The 22,791-nt window shown below is 38.4% G+C and overlaps 3 protein-coding genes across 4 annotated transcripts; all 3 read right to left on the minus strand.

Moving 5' to 3' along the window:
* Nucleotides 1–2,693: 2,693 nt before the first annotated feature.
* LOC141279799 (uncharacterized) lies at nucleotides 2,694–6,439 on the minus strand. Of its 2 annotated transcripts, XM_073815406.1 has the most exons (4): nucleotides 6,302–6,439; nucleotides 5,705–6,215; nucleotides 5,282–5,363; nucleotides 4,612–4,883 (listed from the first exon to the last, which is right to left on the minus strand). In XM_073815406.1, the coding sequence occupies exons 1-4, from the start codon at nucleotides 6,311–6,313 to the stop codon at nucleotides 4,751–4,753; spliced, it is 738 nt and encodes a 245-aa protein (XP_073671507.1). In that variant the 5' UTR covers nucleotides 6,314–6,439; the 3' UTR covers nucleotides 4,612–4,750. The 2 variants fall into 2 exon arrangements, with proteins under 2 accessions (XP_065136413.1, XP_073671507.1); XM_065280341.2 differs by lacking the exon at nucleotides 5,282–5,363 and having other exon boundaries at nucleotides 2,694–4,883.
* A 3,344-nt stretch (nucleotides 6,440–9,783) lies between these two features.
* On the minus strand, nucleotides 9,784–15,118 carry LOC141282452 (uncharacterized; the record flags this gene model as incomplete). Its single annotated transcript, XM_073815427.1, has 1 exon — nucleotides 9,784–15,118. A coding segment is annotated over one exon (915 nt), but the record flags the coding sequence as incomplete, so codon positions are not given.
* LOC135770656 (uncharacterized) lies at nucleotides 15,118–20,421 on the minus strand. Its single transcript, XM_065280342.2, has 3 exons — nucleotides 19,157–20,421; nucleotides 18,518–19,070; nucleotides 15,118–15,660 (listed from the first exon to the last, which is right to left on the minus strand). The coding sequence occupies exons 1-3, from the start codon at nucleotides 19,166–19,168 to the stop codon at nucleotides 15,119–15,121; spliced, it is 1,107 nt and encodes a 368-aa protein (XP_065136414.1). The 5' UTR covers nucleotides 19,169–20,421; the 3' UTR covers nucleotide 15,118.
* Nucleotides 20,422–22,791: the final 2,370 nt, after the last annotated feature.

Below are 22,791 nucleotides of genomic sequence, written 5' to 3' on the forward strand. Positions count from 1 at the left end.
TTAACAACGTTCTAACTACATAAATCGTAACGCGATTTTGTAGGAATTGTGATAAGGCGCTAAGAAAACTACCCATGAGCCGTTTTTCAGCCAATGGAATCACGCGGGGTCCTAGGGGAGACCGAATTGCCAGGGGGGACCGAATTGCTCATGACACCGACGTACACTCTGTGCGATATCGGGTCCCTAATGAACGAATAACTAAAAACAATGATTTAATGTAAGACCAACAGATACTTTATATAATGCACTAAATTCTTACTATATTAAATTGAAGTCAGATTATAATGTAAACACAGAGGTCAAAGAGAGTAATATAATCCTGATAAATGGAATTATTCTTTTAGAAGCACCAAGACACGAAAGAACACGAGATCACTTCACCCACGCCATTGGTCCGATGGGTGGCTCCTTTTCCAGCGCCAAGCAACCTTCCCTGAGTTTTTCAAACAGAAACTGACCAAACTTAGAGACTGAGTCTTTATACTGCACAACATCTGAATCCCTAACCTCATGTTCCAAACACATCTCCTTCTTTAGTTTTTATTTGACCCTTTTTGATGTTAACTTTCAAAAGTCGAAGGAAAAAAATGTCAGAATCTGAATCTGTAGTCATATCAGTGTCACTACCAGGGTCACATGCATTAAAATCTGGTAAATCTGGCATGATTTGCTTTTGATCAACTTTTTGTGTAAATTGAACATTAGCCATTTTATGTTTTTGTTCATTTTCAAGCTGAGCTTGAACATCTCTTTTAACATCTTTCTTGTAACCCCATCAGCCTTCTGTCCATAACTTCTTTCTCTCTTTTATGATCATCTAATTGCATTTTCATTTCCCAATTTCCACATTTAGATAAAGTGGCAAAAATCCAAGGGATTTGTTTGTCTCAATTCTCGGGTTTTCATTCTTTGAATTTTACAATTTCCATACTTTTTTGATGTCTTTCTTTAGATGTGTCTTTACTTTTGTCTTAGGAACCTGAAGACCATGCACCCTTTGTACTTTGATGTTAAATTTAGCAACTCAGTTTTTCTGCTTGTTTGATCTTAAAGTGCTCTTTAGCTGTTGTGTTAGCATTTAATTACATCATCTAGCTTAATTTCTGACTGCTCCGTATCTGAAGAACTTCTTCACACACACACGCACCAGCTTATTAGTGTAGAGGAGACAGAGTGATACAGCCAATTACTATGAGGGGATGATTAGTAGGTCAACTGGTAAGTTTGGCCAGGATGCCGGGGCACACCCCTACTCTTTTATCAAAGGACATCCTGGGATTTTTAATGACCACAGAGAGTCAGGACCTCAATTTAACGTCTCATACTGTCCCTTTAAATGCCTGAAGGACAGTGCTTTTTTGACAGTATAGTGTCCCCGTCACTACACTGGGGTGTTATTACCCACACAGACCACAGAGTGAGCACCCCCTGCTGGTCTCACTAACACCTCTACCCGCATCAACCTGATTTTCCCAGGTGGTCTCGCATCCAAGTACTGACCAGGCTCAACCCTACTTAGCTTCAGTGGACAAGCTGTCTTGGACTACAGGGTGATATGGCTGCTGGATAGCAACATCCCATTCAACCTTGGGTTCTATAAGCATTCTCCTTATCTATCTCTGTTTATACCGACAAAACAGCTTGTGAAACTTCCATCAGGTAAGATCCATCACAGGTGACAGTGATTGTTACACTCTTTCATAATATGATTTTCTTTAATGGAACATAACCAGAAACAATGTTACATATTTTGACAATATACAAAAGTAAAATAGCATTAATCATTAAACATTTCAAATGAATTACTTATTTGGAAACTCGGCTTTTGGGAACCAAACTTTTACAGAGGTTTGTTAGTGCAGCGCACACAATCACTACATCATCTAGCGTATCAACATGAGACAAAGGAATAACAGTTTGTAAAATCTTGACATTAATCCACCGACTAATGATACCGGTTGGTTTCCACCATAGGGCCAAATGGTCAAGCGCATCCCAGAATGCAGAGGTAGGTGAAATGATTTGGGAATGGTTAAAGTTACAATAGGGCAGGCACATAGTCTTAGTTTTTTTTTTTCTTATTTTAACTTGTTTTACAAAGTTTGACTGTTGATGAACTCTTCCCACAAACATTACAGTGTTAAGGTTTCTCTCCAGTGTGATGGACTTTGAAGTGACTTGAATAAGTAAACGTCTTGTCACACTGAGAGCATTTGAAAGGTTTTTCTCCTGTGTGAACTCTCTGATGAATATCAAGATTTTGTTTGTTTCTTTAGTATTTTCCACATTCAGTGCAGTTGAAAGGCTTTTCACCACTGTGTATCCTCATGTGAACATTTAGTTTAGAGGAAGAGACAAAAATCCTCCCACACTGCTCACAGTGAAACTTCTTCTTCTTCTTCTTCTCTCTGTGGCACTTTATTTATAGCATCAAGTTGGGACTAAAGATCAATCAAGGTTAAAATAAAAACATTCCTATGTGATTGAAGTTTTGTCAGGACAACCCTTGATTTTTATTGTTAGCATTTTGATTATTATGTACTTTTTCAATTAGATGCTTTGACAAAAAGCAACCACGATACAGCATCTACCTGACAGAGAGCAGGAAGAAGCAGAAGGACTAGAAGATTCAATAAAGTGGTTTTACTGGTTTGTTTAATAAAATCCACAGACTCAGTTTTGCACTAATTTCTTGTATTTTACTTACATTTATTGACAGACAGGGTAAAAGATGAAATACAACAGAAATATGAAAGTAATACCACAAGAATATTACAGGAATACTGCAGTAATATTACATACGTGACAACAAAGTCCTGTGGTAAATACTACAAAGCCACCAGCTTTGAAACTGCGTTGAAACTGTAAACAGTTGGGGTCCAATAATGTCTATTAAAATGAGAAAAATCCTGCAATGTTTTTCTGAAAAACCTTTTTTCTTCTCTACAGAACAAAGAAAGACATCAACATTTTGGATGACATGGGGCTGAGTAAATTATCTAAATCATTCCTTTCAAAGTTGACATAGAATGATTGAATGGGGTATTTATTCTTGTTCTGTGATGTGACATGTAGACAACAACATTTTGTTTGGGTAAGCTTCCTATCTGTCAGATAGCTATATTATGGCGGAGGATTTTAAATGTGTGGTTTTGCACCTGTTTGGCTTCCCTTCTGGCTTAACTGGCAACCTTATTATGAAATGCAAGCACTTGATGCTGATTGGCTGCCTTTGCTGCCACTCAAAAGAATGTAAACTTCACAGTCTTCAGAACAAGGACAGAAAAAAATTGTACAAAATTATTTTGAAGGGAGGGGGGAAATAATGAGAGTGGGGGAGCAGTGAGATCCATTTTACGTAACATGTATCCATTGTTCAGATTGGGTCATTTTTTGGCAGATATTTCTAGAGTAGGAATTTCTATGAAACAGAGATTTTCAGATTGTCTAGCACTCTTCCTATGTTCGTAAATGCAGGTAATTACTGTTTATTCAATTAACACAAGGTAAAAATGATTTTTCATTCTCTGTCACCCTTAAGATTTTTTTTCCCATATGAACTCTCTGATGGGATTTTAAGGAACCTGACTGAGCAAACGTCTTGTCACACTGAGAGCATTTGTAAGGTTTTTCACCTGTATGAAGTCTCTTGTGATTTAGTAATGAAGACCCTTGACTAAAACTCTTCCCACAGACACTACAGTGATAAGGTTTCTCTCCAGTATGAACTCTCTGATGAATTCTTAAATTAGATAAATTAGTGAAGCTCTTTCCACAGTGAGAGCAGATGTTAAGTTTCCCACCTGTGTGAACTCTCTGATGGGCTTTCAAGTGACCTGAATATTGAAATGTCATGTCACACTGAGAGCATTTGTAAGTTTTTTCACCTGTGTGTCTACTCTTGTGATTTAGTAATGCAGACACTTGTCTAAAACTCTTCCCACAGACACTACAGTGATAAGGTTTCTCTCCAGTGTGAATTCTCTGATGAACTCTTAAATGAGATGAATCATAGAAGCTCTTTCCACAGTGAGCGCAGACGTAAGGTTTCTCTCCAGTATGAACTCTCTGATGGACTTTTAAGTTACATGAATAAGTAAACATCTTGTCACACTGAGAGCATTTGAAAAGTTTTTTATCTGTATGAGCGCTCAGGTGTGTCACTAAACTTTCATGTTGACTAAAACTCTTCCCACAGAGACTACAGTAATGAGGTTTTTCTCCAGTGTGAACTCTCTCATGGACAATCTGCTGATATTTATGACTGTAACGTTTATCATAGTGTAAACACTGATAGAGTTTCTCTTTAATGTGAATATTCTGGTGTGATTTTAATGAACATGAATCCCTAAAGGTTTTGTCACATTCACTGCACTGATACGGTCTCTCATTGGTGTGTAAAAGCACATGTCTCTTCAAACCACATTTATGCCTAAATCTCTTCTCACAGTGAGGACACTCGTAAGGTTTTTCTCCTGTATGAATTCTCTGATGAACTTGAAGATTGTCTTTGGTTCTGAAGTATTTTCCACATTCAGTGCAGTTGAAAGGCTTTTCATCACTGTGTGTCCTCATGTGAACATTTAGATCAGAGGAAGAGACACAAATCGTCCCACACTGCTCACAGTGAAACTGCTGCTTCTTCTTCTTCTTCTCTCTGTGGTCTTCTGAATGAAGTTTCTTCTCTTGTAAGGTAGTAAAGCTGATCTCAGATCTGGTGAAGAGTTTCTGTTCTGTGTGTTTTCTCTCATGTCTCTCTAAATGTCTCTGTGAGCTGAATGTCTTTCCACAGGTGATGCAGGAAAGAGTTTGTGCTGTCAGTCGCTCTTTTGATGTTGAGGACGTTATTTCTATATCCAAACATGAATCCCTCTTCACATCTGAAAGAAACATGAAACAATTAAATTGTCTTTTCACTCTTATTGACACAAAGGAGGAGGAGAAAGAATTGAGGCAACAACATGAACATCGATTTTATAAAACAATTTGTTCTCTTCTTTCGTTGTTCAGTGTGTGTTCATGACCAGACTGTGGCGCATGTTGCTGACGTCTCCTGCTGACGTAGTTGCCTGCGTACAGACACAGAATATGCTGGCAAATACTTTGTGAATTTAAACAGGCTGATGAGGTATTATTTACAATGTTTGCATGATGGCTTAAATAAAAAAAGGATAAAAACATTGGCAGGTGACGTCAGCAACGCTGTAAGGCCAATTCACACTGGTCAGCAGACAACTACCAACTCTAATAGACACCAACATTCTAAAGTCTCATTTACTTTGATCCAAAAACAGCAGGGGTCTGTTGGAGTCTGTGTCTAACCAGTGTGAATTGGCATGTAGTCTGCTCATGAACGTGCTCTGAAAGGAGAACAAATTGTTGAATAAAATTTTCAAATAATTCAAAGGAACAAAGTCAATTATTCCACTTATAGCACCACAAACATTGCTCTTGTGCCTATTTTTATGACATTTTACAGGTAAGGTGTGTATTTTACAGAAAAATAATCAACACCCATGAAACATTTATCAGCCAATCAGAATAAAGCATTCAACAGACCCGTGGTATAATAAGTATTAAATATAACCTAAAATTATAGTACTTACATTTTTTGTCTTTTGATTTGTGAGTTTGTGATTGAAAACCCAAAACAGGTGCTCACATGACAGTTAAAAATACAACAACAATTAAGGTGACATACCTGATGGAATATAATCATCATCTTCCTCAGTGGGATCTTCCTCTTCTGTGGTTTCAGTTTTGATGTTTGTGGGTTCAGTTTTGATTTCTGTGGGTTCAGTTTTGATTTCTGTGGGTTCAGTTTTGATTTCTATGGGTTCAGTTTTAATCTTCATCATGAGATTTCTGCAGTCGATGAGTTTAACTGAACACATCTTCAGTTTGGTCTGCAGGATCTGCTGCTGTTCTCCAGCGTTACAGACAGAATCCAGAGACTCTGTGGAGGTTTGATCCTCCTGTAAGCTCTGTTTACTGTCACACACTGTAGTGTCCTGAGTGTCTGTGGGCTTTGACTCAGTATAACAAAGTAAAGTCAGACTGAGCTCTGAGTCCTGTGTGTGTCTGGATTTCTCTTCAGAGAGTTTAGAGTCCAGCAGTGGCTGTGGTGTGCGGCTCTGATCTCTGCTCATCCACACTGAATCCGGACTCCCATCATCAGTCACATACACTGAAGATTCACAACAATCCACATCCTGACAACACAACACACACAGACAGTAAGATTAGAAATGATTTTATGTTGTCTGATTCAGGTAAATGATGTTTAAGCTGTACAAACCTCTCGATTCATTGCTAAATCTCCTCTTGACCTCAGCTTTGTCTCCAGTAACGCCACCTCTTTCTTCACCTGAGAGATTTCTGTGATGAAATCATCAATATATCCAGCATGGACAGATCAGTTCCTACTCATTTACAGCACAACACATCTCATCATCAACGTCTCAACATTAAAATACACCGAGACAATACTTAGTTCACAGTCAATGAAACATGCAAGAGAGAAAACACCGAGGATACACAAACACATCACACGGGCGCTCTTTCTTTCTTTCTTTCTTTAGTGAGTTTATCTGCGGACAAAAGAGCTGCAGCGCCTCCTGCTGTACTGGAGACAGAAGACGCTCACTGCTTTATAAGTGAGGATGAGGAGGCTGCAGATCTGGAGGCAGATTTACACCCCTGTTGTTTCTGGTGTGTCAGTAGGGTGTACAGTGTGTGTCGTCGCAAGCGTTCTGGATAACTGAATTTCTCTTCAGGCGAGAGGGTTTACTGAATTTACTGAAATTAATTTACACTGATGTTAATTCAGTTGTAAGCATAATTTGATATGACTAATATATGGTAAACTTTAACGTTATCCGTTGATTTGGTGTAGCTTGAGCGCTGGCAGTTCAGTGATCTTTACACCTTGAACATTTAAAAACATATATAATTATTATTATGACTATGGTAAGAAAAAACAGCTACAGTGCAGTATACATATAAATTATCTATCTTAGCACTTTATTTATAGCATCAAGTAATTGGGACTAAAGATCAATCAAGGTTAAAATAAAAACATTCCTATGTGATTGAAGTTTTAAGAACAACCCTTGATTTTTATTGTTAGCATTTTGATTTTTATGTACTTTTTCACTTAGATGCTTTGACAAAAGGCAACCAGCATCAGCATCTACCTGGCGGAGAACAGAAAGAAGCAGAAGCAGGGCCGGATTATCCAATGGGCATTATGGGCACGTGCCCAGGGGCCCACGCGCAGTCAGGGCCCAAGCGACGGGAGAAAATAAAATGTAAAATCTAATTGTTAATTATTTAGATTAACTATTTAAGCGCAAATAATCCCGCGCTGAATCGAGCGGACTGTGGGTGGCAGTAGTCTTCATAGTTTAAGTTCAGAATCAGTGAGAAAAGCAGCAGTGCACAGTTGATTAATCGGACAATCCATTACTTTTCTTCATTTATCCTGAATATGTGAATGTCCTGTAAATGACGCGAATCAGTGCTGCTCTGACCGCCTGGTAAAGAAATCATTTGTACTGCGTATTAGGGGTGGCACGGTCCATGAAAAAAATCCGAACCGTTCGGTTCGCTTGTCTCGGTTCGGAGCGCGTGTGTACCGCACGGTTCAACGGTCCATGGCATGCGCAATGTAGTCTCATGCCCTGTATGTGACCTCAGATAGCGCGTTTCCCTTTCGCGCGAAAGAAGAGGTGACTGGTTTGGAGTATAAGTACTGCGGGTTATGTTACGTGTAGAAATGGCAAGTGGGAGAAAAAAGGAAGTCTGCCCGCAATTGGAGGATGCGCCAGCGTCGTATAAGTTTGGTGTGTGGAAACATATTTTTATTTCATGTTACTTATGATGACAGCGGAAATAAAACAATAGATAGAACTGCAGTCTATGGGTTGAATATGCTCCAACAGCCACAGGAGACCGCCTTCTCTCCGACCATTTATCTAATCTGAGGTACTGACAACAATGTTTTACGTCTTTTCATATTCAGCGCTATTTTTAGCCTTTCATTGATAAAATTAAAGCGGCTGATTTCCGCGTAGTTTCATTTTGCTAGCGTGTGAAAGTTGCGCGATCTTATTTCAGAAATTGCTCCTCAAAGTAATCAGAAGTGGTCAAAAGTGGACAAAAGAGACTTAAAGAGATTTTAATATTACAGGTGCAAAGGTTATGTTTCTCTCTCGTCCACATAAACTCTCAGTATTAAAGCAGCCTCTCAGTGATAAATCTAAGAGCTACACTGAAGTTGGCATTTTAATAAATGCAAGTTAACTTTGTGTGCTAAAAATGCACATAAAGTTCATGTAGATGGCAATACACATTCTCTTTTTTGCCAAATAAATGAAAAGCATGTTGAAATCATCAATGTCTTCCCTCTTGCTCTATCAAAATCTCATCTGGCTTTCCTCAGAGATGGTCCCAATAATGTGCTTAAAGTCAAATTCAGTTTGTGCATGATTACATGATATAACTTTTTTTAATACTGTATCCTAAATTATGGATAATTAATACATTAATAAGATATTACATTTCTGGAGTGTTAAAAATGTAAAGAAAAAATAACAACAAGAACCGTACTGAACCGTGAACCGTGACCATAGAACCGTGATACGAACCGAACCGAGGGTTTTGTGAACCGTGCCACCCCTACTGCGTATGTGTCGAACGGAGCCGTCCGCGCTTGTCCGTGGTTTGGAAGCTGCGCGGGAACGCGCGCGCGACAAAGACAGACGGGGGAAAGTTTGTCGTACTTGCCCAGATTGCCCTTCCTCCTCTGCATCTGTGCGCAACACACATCGCCAACAGACAGACAGGTAGGCAGGAGCTCTTCACACAGGTCGTATTCCAGCGGTGTTTTTCTTGACTTGTGGGAAAGTCAGTGGAGATCAAATGACACCAGTACCTCAGTTTTACAGCTCATTATCCAAAAGACAATTGTTGTCTTGCTAACATGACTCATAATAGGTTTTCTAAAGTGTAGATAAGCCAATAGTAACAGGTTTTAGTTTAAAGTTCAATACTTTTTGAAACAGTTTCAGTTGCTTTATTTTTTATTTTGTCATTCTATCTGTAGTTTTTCCCCCACTTTTTTGCAGCATTTTTCCTGTGAAATTAACAAAATAGCAGCAACCCTCCTTTTTAGTTTAGTGTGTTATTTTAACACCAAAAGAATTAAAAAGATTTACTACCACGTGCAAAATAAACAAACACATTATTAGTGAAACTGTACCCTCTCCTTGGCGCATTGGCCTTGGTCATTTATTCTAAATATATTTGAAACTAGTAGAACAGAAAACATGCACATTGTTGGCAGTATCATTTGCTGTCTTCTGTTCTTGTGATAAAACTTTGTGTGAACTGATTATTTTGTATTTTGTAGAAATCTGTAGAATATGAAACAGTTGGGTGTGTGTGAAGGAATTAAAATAAGGAAGTTGTGAATATATATTTAATCTTTTGTTTAAAAAAGAATTAGGCCTAAGAGAAGTGCCCTTTTTCACTTGAGTATCTGCCCCCTGTGCAGGTCTCTGGTCCCTGCATGCTTGCAACAAAAATATCTACATGTATTGATATTGTCCTACAGGTAGTGATCACCGGCTGTAATGTGTCAGTGTAAATCCTGTAAAAGTAGAGATGTTTCTAACAATATATATATATATATATATATATATATATATATATATATATATATATATATATATATATATATATATAGTTTGATTGTGTGCGTGGGGGGCCTACAAGAAATTGTGCCCAGGGGCCTCCGAATTCTTAATCCGGGCCTGAGCAGAAGGACCAGAAGATGATATTCACCAAAGAAACAGTTTCCTCTGTTTCACTAAGTGGTTTTACTGGTTTGTTTAATAAAATCCACAGACTCAGTTTTGCACTAATTTCTTGTATTTTACTTACATTTATTGACAGACAGGGTAAAAGATGAAATACAACAGAAATATGTAAGTAATATAACAAGAATATTACAGAAATACTGCAGTAATATTACATACTTGACAACAAAATCCTGTGGTAAATACTACAAAAATATGAAACTAATACCACAAGAGTACTGCAGGAATATTACATACTTTACAACGAAATCCTGTGGTAATTTGTCGCCCAAAAAACACACAATACTACACAATTACCACATCAGTTTTGTGTAATTGTGATGTTTTATCACATGAAATACCACAGGACATTTTTGTATAATGACGGGTTTTAATAGCAGCAAACTATATTATGTCAAGACTCTGCTGCTTGTGTTGTAAATAAACATGCTGCACTGTGTTTTTTAAATGTATATGTAAAAGACCTAACACACGTCCTTGCCATATGATATCTTCAGAGTGCATGGAGACATACATTTACAATGATTACTGCACAAGAATGTGATTTCTTTACTCAAGTCTGTGATAAAGTAGCCTTAAGCTCAAAACAAAGAAAAAGTTGATTTTACGTTTAAAGAAAATTATCTGTATTTGTAAAGAAATGTATTAATGCATTAAACATGTTTGGACTTAGTTTTAGTGTTTCTTTTTTGTTTTTACACCATTCAGTGACTGGTGCCACCAAATTGAGGCCCAGCGCCACCAGCTGTCCAACTTGTTGGTGGCAGTGCCACCCCTCTCAAATGTCAATTTCGAGCCCTGCCTTTATTCCTCGTTTGGGATCATTTAGTGTGCTTTGAAACTGCATTGAAACTGTAAACTGTTGGGGTCCAATAAAGTCTATTAAAATGAGAAAAATCCTGCAATGTTTTTCCTCAAAAAACTTTTTTCTTCTCGACAGAACAAAAGAAGACATCAACATTTTGGATGACATGGTGAGTAAATTATCTAAGGCAGTGGTCTCAAACTCCCGGCCCGCGGGCCATTTACGGCCCGCCCTCCCCCTCTCTGCGGCCCGCGGCATCGTTTAACAATATAACATAATCTGGCCCGCAGAAAGATTTTTATTCACTTTGTTTCATATTTATGTAATTTTTAATTTAAACGTTTATGGGTTCGTCCACATGTCGCGTCTAACAACGCGCGTTAAAACGAGTTAAGGCGTTTCTTACTTTCTAAAGTGCTCGGGAGCGGAAGTTGTGTTCCGTGTGGGTCGCGTCACCCGTTGCTACGCAGCCATGAGCCGCGCGCGCTCCGTGATTGCGAGGATAACGGAATACGTGATCGGACTTTAATTCCTCAACTGAACCTCGCGTCAATCATATCATTGTCACCATGCCATCAGTTAATCTGGTCGGGACTTTGTAGTGTTTGTCCAGAGAAGACTTGTTACTTCCAGGTGAATATCAGCTGTTTCTCAAAGAAGAGCTGCGGTGGGGCTCACATCAACAAGTCACAGCTTCTAATGGAGACACCGCATAATATGAGGCAGAGCCGTAGATGTAATGCAACACATAAACTACAGATTAGGAAAATTGCCATCAAAGTGCCCAGGTTAAAAGAGGAAAGATGAGGAGAAACATACAGAGGATAAAAGTATGTATACTGCTATATATTAATGAAGTATAATATATTATTATGTAGCTTGCTATGCAATTACACCTAGCAGTATTATAATTTTTTCTGTTTAACTAGCTTATGTAACATTGACTACCCATTCAGAAGTTTTAGGATCACTTTCACTTACTCATATTTTTCCACATATAATAGCAAATTCATTAAAACTGTGGAATAACAAAGATGGAACATAATAAAGTCAATACTATGACTGTAAACAATCCAAAATAAATCAAAATACACACACTTACTGATGGTATTTTTTATAATAGTTTATAAATGTATACAGAAATTTTATTTGTTAGTTTAGTGCAAGGTTTTAATAGGCCTTAGTTATTAAAGAGAGGGTTAAGAAATGATTTACTTATATAAAATAATGTATAAAAGCCACTGCTTTTATTATACATTAAATAATATAATTTTATCAGTCAATTTACAGAAATATTTTACTTTTTTAACCTTAAAATAGCTCTGCGGCCCTCCGATTAAATGATAATCTCAGAAATGGCCCAAAGCTAATTTGAGTTTGAGACCCCTGATCTAAGGTATTCCTTTAAAGGTGACGTTGAATGATTGAAGGGGGTATTTATTCTTGTTCTGTGACATGTAGACAACAAAATTTTGGTCGGGTCTTTAATGCCTTATAAGCTTCCTAAAAAACTCTGTCGGATAGCTATATTAGGGCGGAGGATTTTAAATGCGTGGTTTGCACCTATTTGGCTTCCCTTCGGTCTTAACTGCCTTTGCTGCCACTCCAAAGAATGTAAACTTCACTGTTTTCAGAACAAGGACAGACCAAAATTGTACAAAATTATTTTGAAGGGGAAGGAATTGAATGAGAGTGGGGGGCAGTGAGCTGCATTTTACGTAACATGTATCCATTGTTCAGATTGGGTCATTTTCTGGTGGACATTTCTAAAGGAGGATTTTCAATGAAACAGAGATGTTCAGATTGTCTAGCACTTTTCCTATGTTCGTAAATGCAGGTAATTACTGTTTATTCAATTAACACAAGGTAAAAAAGATTTTTCATTCTCTGTCACCCTTAAGTTTTTTTCCCGTATGAACTCTCTGATGGGATTTTCAACACTCCAAAGCATGGTAAATGACATTAATACTCTTTAGTAATATGCTGAAACTTTGAATTGGTTGTCGATTGAGTCTTAATTGCCAAATATGGTCGGTTTGCAATTTTGGCCTTTTTCCCATGGCCTTAAAATAGTATGTCATATAGAACCGTTTGCCACTGTACGTTAGTATTAACGACGGCAGTGGGGCCTCTGGCCTTAGTCAAACGAGTTCTGTTTCTGTTTCTAAAATCATCAACTATATGTAATACACTTATTTCCCAATAGCTAGCTTGTACAACCTAATAAATAAATAAATTAATGAATAAACTAAAACCTTTTTTTCGCCAACATTCCAAAACATGGTAAATGTCATTAATACTCTTTAGTAATATGCTGAAACTTTGCATTGGTTGTCGATTGAGTCTTAATTGCCAAATATGGTCGGTTTGCAATTTTTGGCCTTTTCCCATGGCCTTAAAATAGTATGTTATACAGAACCGCTTGCCACTGTACGTTAGTATTAACGACGGCAGTGGGGCCTCTGGCCTTAGTCAAACGAGTTCTGTTTCTAAAATCATCAACTATATGTAATACACTTATTTCCCAATAGCTAGCTTGTACAACCTAATAAATTAATAAATTAATGAATAAACTAAAACCTTTTTTTTCGTCAACATTCCAAAACATGGTAAATGTCATTAATACTCTTTAGTAATATGCTGAAACTTTGCATTGGTTGTCGATTCAGTCTTAATTGCCAAATATGGTCGGTTTGCAATTTTTGGCCTTTTCCCTGGCCTTAAATAGTATGTCATACAGAACCGCTTGCCACTGTACGTTAGAATTAACGACGGCAGTGGGGCCTCTGGCCTTAGTCAAACGAGTTCTGTTTCTGTTTCTAAAATCATCAACTATATGTAATACACTTAACCAGCAATAGTTAGCCTGCCCGGAACCGAGCTGACTAAAATCCACATTACTGTGTGACACTTGCTTTTTATGTGAACGGCCCCTACGCTAATAAGATTTTGTTTCTCTCTCCCTGTCTCGTCCTCGATCACGAGGACAATAAGACAAACAGATCCAGTTCCGGTACATGTGAAAGTCGGCACACCTCTGATCTACTGGCTGTTCTTCAACGTGATGTCCAGCTGATGCCTGACCAAAGACCACCGGCAGAACCCGCTTAATCTCCGCTTAATCTCCTTCCGTTTCAATGTGTATATATATATATATCTCCCAAGGGTTTTTTCCTCCTAGGACTTTTTTTTACTTCCCCGGCTAAAATTCCGGGGTTTTTTTCTCCTAGGGGGTTTTTCAACCCGGGGAGGCAGCCTTTTTGGGCTTAACTTCTATACGTTACATTAGTAATACGTTTGCTTATAATGTTGATTTATAGCTGCAGCAAATTTAGCTGCTTGTGCTATCGTGTATTATGTTATGCTATCTGTCGATTTTCTGTGCTTTTCACTACATCTATTATGTAAAGCTGCTTTGATACAATTACCAAATTGTGAAAAGCGCTATATAAATAAAATTGAATTGAATTGAATTGAATTTTAAGGAACCTGACTGAGCAAACGTCTTATCACACTAAGAGCATTTGTAAGGTTTTTCACCTGTATGAAGTCTCTGGTGCTTAAGTAAGCTTGACCGTTGACTAAAACTCTTCCCACAGAGACTACAGTGATGAGGTTTCTCTCCAGTTTGAACTCTCTGATGAGATTTTAAGGAACTTGACTGAGCAAACGTCATGTCACACTGAGAGCATTTGAAAGGTTTTTCACCTGTATGAAGTCTCTTGTGACTTAGTAATGTAGTTTTTTGACTAAAACTCTTCCCACAGACACTACAGTGATAAGGTTTCTCTCCAGTATGAACTCTCTCATGAATTCTTAAATGAGATGAATAAGTGAAGTTCTTTCCACAATGTGTGCAGATGAAAGGTTTCTCTCCAGTATGAACTTTCTGATGGGCTTTCAAGTGACCTGAATATTGAAACGTTATGTCACACTGAGAGCATTTGTAAGTTTTTTCACCTGTATGAATTCGCTGGTGCCTTATTAAGGGTGACCGTTGACTAAAACTCTTCCCACAGACACTACAGTGATAAGGTTTCTTTCCAGTATGAACTCTTTGATGAACTCTTAAATGAGATGAATGATAGAAGCTCTTTCCACAGTGAGCGCAGACGTAAGGTTTCTCTCCAGTATGAACTCTCTGATGCGCTTTAAAGTTACTTAAAAAATTAAACGTCTTGTCACACTGAGAGCATTTGAAAGATTTTTCATCTGTATGAGTCCTCAGGTGTGTCACTAAACTTTCATGTTGACTAAAAATCTTCCCATAGACACTACAATGATTAGTTTTTTCTTTAGTGTGAACTCTCTCATGGACTATCAGCTGATATTTATAACAGAAGCGTTTATCACAGTGTGAACACTGATAGAGTTTCTCTTTAATGTGAATATTCTGGTGTTTTTTTAATGAACGTGAATCCCTAAAGGTTTATTTACATTCACTGCACTGATACGGTCTCTCATTGGTGTGTAAAAGCACATGTGTCTTCAAACCACATTTATGCCTAAATCTCTTCTCACAGTGAGGACACTCGTATGGTTTTTCTCCTGTATGAATTCTCTGATGAATTTGAAGATTGTCTTTGGTTCTGAAGTATTTTCCACATTCAGTGCAGTTGAAAGGCTTTTCACCACTGTGTGTCCTCATGTGAACATTTAGATTAGAGGAAGAGACACAAATCTTCCCACACTGCTCACAGTGAAACTTCTTCTTCTTCTTCTTCTTCTTCTTCTTCTTCTTCTTCTTCCTGTTGTCTTCTGAATGAATTTTCTTCTCTTGTAAGGTAGTAAAGCTGATCTCAGATCTGGTGAAGAGTTTCTGTTCTGTGTGTTTTCTCTCATGTCTCTCTAAATGTCTCTGTGAGCTGAATGTCTTTCCACAGGTGATGCAGGAAAGAGTTTGTGCTGTCAGTCGCTCTTTTGATGTTGAGGATGTTATTTCTATATCCAAACATGAATCACTCTTCACATCTGAAAGAAACATGAAACAATTAAATTGTCTTTTCACTCTTATTTACACAAAGGAGGAGGAGGAAGAATTGAGGCAACAACATGAACAACCATTTTATTCAACAATTTGTTCTCCTTCTTCGTTGTTCAGTGTGTGTTCATGACCAGACTGTGGCACGTTGCTGACGTCTCCTGCTGACGTAGTTGCCAGCGTACAGACACAGAATATGCTGGCAAGTATTTTGTGAATTTATATGGGCTGTTTAGGTATTGTTTACAATGTTTGCATAATGGCTTAAAAAAAAGAGGACAAAACTAAAAACATTGGCAGGTGACGTCAGCAACATTGTGCTGTAAGGCCAATTCACACTGGTCAGCAGACAACTACCAACTCCAATAGACACCAACATTCTAAAGTCTCATTTACTTTGATCCAAAAACAGCATCTGTTGGAGTCTGTGTCTAACCAGTGTGAATTGTCATGTAGTCTGCTCATAAACGTGCTCTAAAAGGAGAACAAATTGTTGAATACAATTTTCAAATAATTCAAAGGACCGGAGTCAATCATTCCACTAATACCACCACAAACATTGCTCTTGTGTAGTGATGCACCGATGTGAAAATTTTGGCCGATACATCTGTATAGAAAACACATTTTAATGATAATCAAATAAAGAGCTATTTTCCAAAACACTTTTTTTACTTTTGTAATTTATTTCCAGAAATGACTGATTGGGCACCTTTACCCATGTGCAAAATGTCATCAATTAGCTGATTTCACATATTCTTTGTAAGCTTCGGGGTGCTTATTTTTTAAGTGGGTGATCAAATTGGTTGTGTTGAACAATTTGGCCCGAACTCCCCCTTGCATCACCCGGCCCTCACTCTCGTTGCATACAGCAGCAGGGGTGTCCAGACTTTTTTTGTGTGGTGATCTACTTTTAAAATGATAAAGCCGACAAGATCTACATGCTAAAAAACCCTTTAAATGAGTGGACTACACTGCATATATCTCTACATTGGATTTAGGGCTGTCACCATTACTCTATTTTTTGAGGAGTTAAAAAAATCCCGGAGTTCATGTCGAGTACTGTTTAAAATAGCGGAGATACGGTTTAGTAAAACGAAAATGACAATAGTATCAGAAGCATATTAATCAGCACAGTGCTTCTCTCGCCCCATTCAGACAGCCAACGACAAGCAGTAGCAGAGCGACGCGATATCATTCATATCAATGGAAACCTGGCAACTTCCGGCGACACGAGCGAACGTGACCGTTGGCGACAGAATGTAGGTGCGATTAGCGACGGAGTTGCGCGACAAAAGTTGAGAAAAGTTTAACTTTATGCAAATTAGCAGCGAGTTTTACGAGCGACTACCAATGGGAGTGAAGTAAGTGGAGCACTGATTTGTTGTTTACAACATGGGGTAACGTCACACTACTACGCAACCAGAAGTGGGAACGCCCACAAGCGACATCAACCACCAGCGGCAGGCGATGAGCAGCGATAACATCGCTGGCTGTCTGAATGCGGCGTAACGTCGCTGGCTGTCTGAACGAGGGGTCTATCTCACGCTCTCTCTCACGCTCTCTCTCCCTCCCTCCCTCCCTCCCTCGGTCGTTCGCTCACACGCGCGCGCGCGCACGCACACACACACGTCACACACACCGGGGGCGTGCATCAGCTGCATGGAGGCAAGAATGAGATTGCATCCTAGTAAATTTCGGAAGTTTACACGACTAAGCTGCAGCGGGCAGGCATAAAATTTATAAAAACACATTTGAGAAGAAAGGCACAGCAACTCAAAAAGACTTACGTGTTTCACAATTACTCTAAGACAGTGGTCTACTACTATTTCTACTACATGCTAAAAACACTTTAAATGCGTGGACTATACTGCATATATCTCCACATTGGATTAAGGGCTGTCACCATTACTCTATTTTTTTGAGGAGTTTAAGAATAATCCTGGAGTACATGTCGAGTACTATTTAAAATAGCGGAGATACGGTTTAGTGAAACAAACTAGTATTAGAAGCATATAAATCAGCACAACGCTGCCGCTCTCTCTCCCTCGTTCGCGCGCGGGCACAAACCCTGGGCGCGTGTGACTGCAAGAATGCGATGCAATTGCATTCTGGTACATTTCGGAAGTTTACACGACTGAGCTGCAGCGGGCAGGCATAAGATTTATAAAAACACATTTGAGAAGAAAGGCACAGCAACTCAAAAAGACTTACGTGTTTCACAATTACTCTTGGAGGCATGGAGCAGCATGAGGATACACGTTAACTTATGCGATCTACCTGCATTGCCTTTGCGATCGCGATCGACGTATTGGACACCCCTGTCACACAGCATAGCGAGGATCTTCTTCAGACACTTTGAAGAAAGACCAGGCAGACGACAGAACCTGCTTCAGCACACGTGTAACTTGCGCTTGTGCATAAACAAACATACTCGCCCCCACACTCACGTCTCCTACACACACCTGAAATACACTGGAATAATTATCGGCCTGTTCACATCGGCCTTATTTTGACATCGGAACGATGCTGATGTGTAAAAAAAGGACCATATCGGCCGATATTATATCGGCGGCCGATATATCATGCACCACTACTCTTGTGCCTATTTTTATGACATTTTACAGGTTATGTGTGTATTTTACAGACAAATAATCAACACCCATGGAACATTTATCAGCCAATCAGAATGAAGCATTCAACAGACCCGTGGTATAATAAGTATTAAATATAACCTAAAATTGTAGTACTTACATTTTTTTGTCTTTTGAATTGTGAGTTTGTGATTGAAAACCCAAAACAGGTGCTCACATGACAGTTAAAAATACAACAATAATTGAGGTGACATACCTGATGGAATAAAATCATCATCTTCCTCAGTGGGATCTTCCTCTACTGTGGGTTCAGTTTTGATTTCTGTGGGTTCAGTTTTGATTTCTGTGGGTTCAGTTTTGATTTCTGTGGGTTCAGTTTTGATTTCTGTGGGTTCAGTTTTGATTTCTGTGGGTTCAGTTTTGATTTCTGTGGGTTCAGTTTTAATCTTCATCATGAGGTTCGTGCAGTCGATGATTTTAACTGAACACATCTTCAGTTTGGTCTGCAGGATCTGCTGCTGTTCTCCAGCGTTACAGACAGAATCCAGAGACTCTGTGGAGGTTTGATCTTCCTGTAAGCTCTGTTTACTGTCACACACTGTAGTGTCCTGAGTGTCTGTGGGCTTTGACTCAGTATAACAGAGTAAAGTCAGACTGAGCTCGGAGTCCTGTGTGTGTCTGGATTTCTCTTCAGAGAGTTTAGAGTCCAGCAGTGGCTGTGGTGTGCGGCTCTGATCTCTGCTCATCCACACTGAATCCAGACTCCCATCATCAGTCACATACACTGAAGATTCACAACAATCCACATCCTGACAACACAACACACACAGACAGTAAGATTAAAAATGATTTGATGTTGTCTGATTCAGGTAAATGATGTTTAAGCTGTACAAACCTCTTGTTTCATTGCTAAATCTCCTCTTAACGTCAGCTTTGTCTCCAGTAACGCCACCTCTTTCTTCAGCTGAGAGATTTCTGTGATGAAATCATCAATACATCCAGCATGGACATATCACTTCCTACTCATTCACAGCACATCTCAACATCAACGTCTCAACACTTAAATACACAGAGACAAGACTCTGTTTACACTCAATGAAACACGCAAGAGAGAAAAACACAGAGGATACACAAACACATCACACGCGCGCTCTTCCCTTCTTCTTCTTCTTTGGTGTTTAGCGGCAGCTTGCATCCAGTTTGTTGCACTACTGCCATCTTCTGCTCATATTTGTCTCCTCCTATATTCTCTTATCCAGTCCAGTTTCTTTTAAATAGTCAAAAAAATAACTTGCTCCTTGTCCCTTTCCCGCTAAATATAAGATATTTTTAACACTTACATCTATTTGCTCAATACTCTGTAGCTGTGCCATCACTTCTTGCCTTTCCTGATTATATTTCCCACATGATATAAGGATATGCTCCACAGTCTCCTTTTCCTGACAATAATCACACAAACCTGTTGGATGCTTTCCTATAATATGAAGAGTGCTATTTAGGTTGCTATGTCCCAATCTTAATCTACTTAAAATGACTTGCTCTTTCCTGTTTCTCCCCTTACCTCTAATGCCACCTACACTACTTTGTATGGAACAACAATGTCTTCCCTTTATTTCATTACTCCATTGCTGCTGCCATTTCTCCATCGTTTCACTCCAAACTATACTCTTACCTTCTGATTTAGCTAATTTGATATGCAATTCAACATCCTCCTCGCTCTTCCCTTCTTTCTTTAGTGAGTTTATCTGCGGACTAAAGAGCTGCAGCGCCTCCTGCTGTACTGGAGACAGAAGACGATCACTGCTTTACAGATCTAGAGGCAGATTTAGGGTGTACAGTGAGTGAGGGTGTACACGATATAAGATAAACAGTGTAATGATCTGCACCAAATATTAAAATATATGTAGATATTCACTGTTGATTCAAACACTGCATACACAATTGAACTGCAATGTATTTTAATGAATTGAACAATTAATAACGCATTATGGTAAAATTAACCATGGTTTTAATGTGGTAAAAGTGTAACCATGTTCACAAATTAAAGTTTTTAGTCGCTAGACGGATTTCAGTCAACTGGAAAATTATTAAATTCACTTTCATTAAGACGACCTTGTTAAGTGGGATGTGATCAAAGCCTGGAGTGGAGCCAAAACACGTTCCTCTCTTCACTGTAAGCGTTCTGTAATCACTACGCACCGGATCCACTCCGGGTTCTGGCTGTAGCCTACCACGTTAAGCTGAGGTAAAACTTTATTTTAGGTAGCATGGACAAACTTCTAATGCAGGAATCTGATGTTTTGAAGATCGATAAAGGTGTAAAGACCAATAAAGATTGATTTGGCTTAGCGAAATGATGAAGATTGGCAAGCCTTTCAGTTCGTGGGCTAAGAAAAACAAATCCTGTAAGACCAATTCGAGAAATCATAAGAGGAGACTGCTTCCGAAAAGCGTTCGCGGTACTTGTCATCCACCTGTCGGTTCTTACAGTTGCATTTACGCGTGGTCACATAAAACTTAACATTTGTACCTGTATTTAAGCACAGTTTAAAAAACAAGGGTTTTAAGCCATTTAAACACAAACAACAGTGCTACGCCCGCTGTTTCTGTGTCAGAGGAGCACGCAAGCCGCGCATTCGCTTCTCATTGAGCTTGCATAAAATAGCACCTCAGCGCTGCCTCTATTGTAACATAATATTTTGTTGATAAAGGTACAGTCATTCAATTTACAACTGTCACTATGATTACAGACATCCTGTGCGAATTGTACACGAGTTTGACTCGAGTTACTCATTCAGGGTTCATATTCATCACACTGTGCTGTATTACTGTATTGGAGCTATGACTGTAAGCGGTTTTGTGAACAGAACAGACCCTGGATTATTCGTTAATGTGTACTGAATAATATGATATGAAAAAGTTATATTTGTTCACATTAGTTAATGCATTATATAACATGAACAAACAATGAAAAATATAGAGTATATAAGCATTCATTAATTCTTGTTTATGTCAGTACTCATGGTAGTTCATGGTGCATTCACTAATGTTAACAGTTTCAACTTTGATTAAAAAAAAAGTAAATGCTAAAATTAATAAGATTACCAATTAATAAATGATTATTATTTAAAGATTCAAGGTGGTGATATTTGTGTTTTCTTTTTATATAGTGATTTATTTAGCTGTTTAGGTGACAGTAATTTTAAATATGAAAATTTATGAATATGGTTCAAGTGTTACTACATTCTTCTAAGGAATTACTAGTGAGCCATGATTATCACTTTAGAATACTACAGTGATTTAATTATAAAATTATTATAAAAAAAAAAACGTGTTAGGCAGATTGTATAATGCACTGTTTAATATTCCTGTAATAACCACCTTAGAGGGCAAATAACCCAATTAATGCCCAGGGACCAGGAGGACAGTAAAGAGCCAGAGTCACAATGTCTATTTCAAATATGAATCATTGACCATAATAAGGCATTCAAATAAATGAACAAAACAACATGCAGGCCTGTGTAACAACAATAAAAATAATACAGTAATAACAAAGTTATATTCCAAAAACAATAAACTGGAGATCTGACAATGAATAATGGAAAGCAAGATCAGTGATTATTTTAATAGCAAAGTCACATTAATTTCAGGGAATGTCTACTTGATGTAACCCATGGTGTTGACCTCGGTAAGGTGGAAATCCTCACGTGTAGAGTTGAACATATGTACCTCAGACGCGCTTGAGGTAAGCAGGCTCATAAAAAGCCCAGCAATACAGAGTGGAACTGAAACAGCTGTGGGAGGCAAAGGGTCTGAAAGGGTTGTTGCAGTGTTTTTAAGGCGTTGACGAGATGTTATGTCGTCACTTGGGTCGCACACACTGCTGGGCGCTAAAAGTTCAGCGGTCAGATGGTCGATCAGCCGGATCGGTCAATCGGACGTTTATTATTTGCACGTTTTTCCCACCAAACACGGATAACCCGGCAAAGATTAGTAGTAACGCGCCATCTCCCGTTGCTGCTGCCGAAAACAGGTGATGGTGATTTACTATTAAGCGGTTTACTGACCAAAATCCGCGAGACAATCACATGAGATTTTTCATGCAGCCCTAATTTTAAGTTACATTATGAAGCCAGAGAAAACTAAAATTATATATTGTACATGGTTATGTGTTGTTTTGTAACGCTAAAGTCTTTGGTAACCACAAGTTTTGATAAAATATCTGTTGGAAATCTGTTTGTTTTCTTAAGTTACAGACACTGGTCCCGTTGGTGTCTGCTTTTTTAATTGAGTTAAACATGGTTAAAATTTTAAATTTAAAATTTTTTAATTGAGTTAAAACAGGTTAACATTTCTCTGTCTATTGGTTTACTAACCTAGCATTAAAGGGGACATTCCACAAGACGTTTTTAAGATATTAAATAAATCTTTGATGTCCCCAGAGTACATATGTGAAGTTTTAGCTCAAAATAGCCTATAGGTAATTTATTGTGGCATGTTAAAATAGGCACTTAATGGGTCTGAGCAAAA

The sequence above is a fragment of the Paramisgurnus dabryanus genome, chromosome 8 (genome assembly GCF_030506205.2).
Source record: "Paramisgurnus dabryanus chromosome 8, PD_genome_1.1, whole genome shotgun sequence".
Lineage (NCBI taxonomy): Eukaryota > Metazoa > Chordata > Actinopteri > Cypriniformes > Cobitidae > Paramisgurnus > Paramisgurnus dabryanus.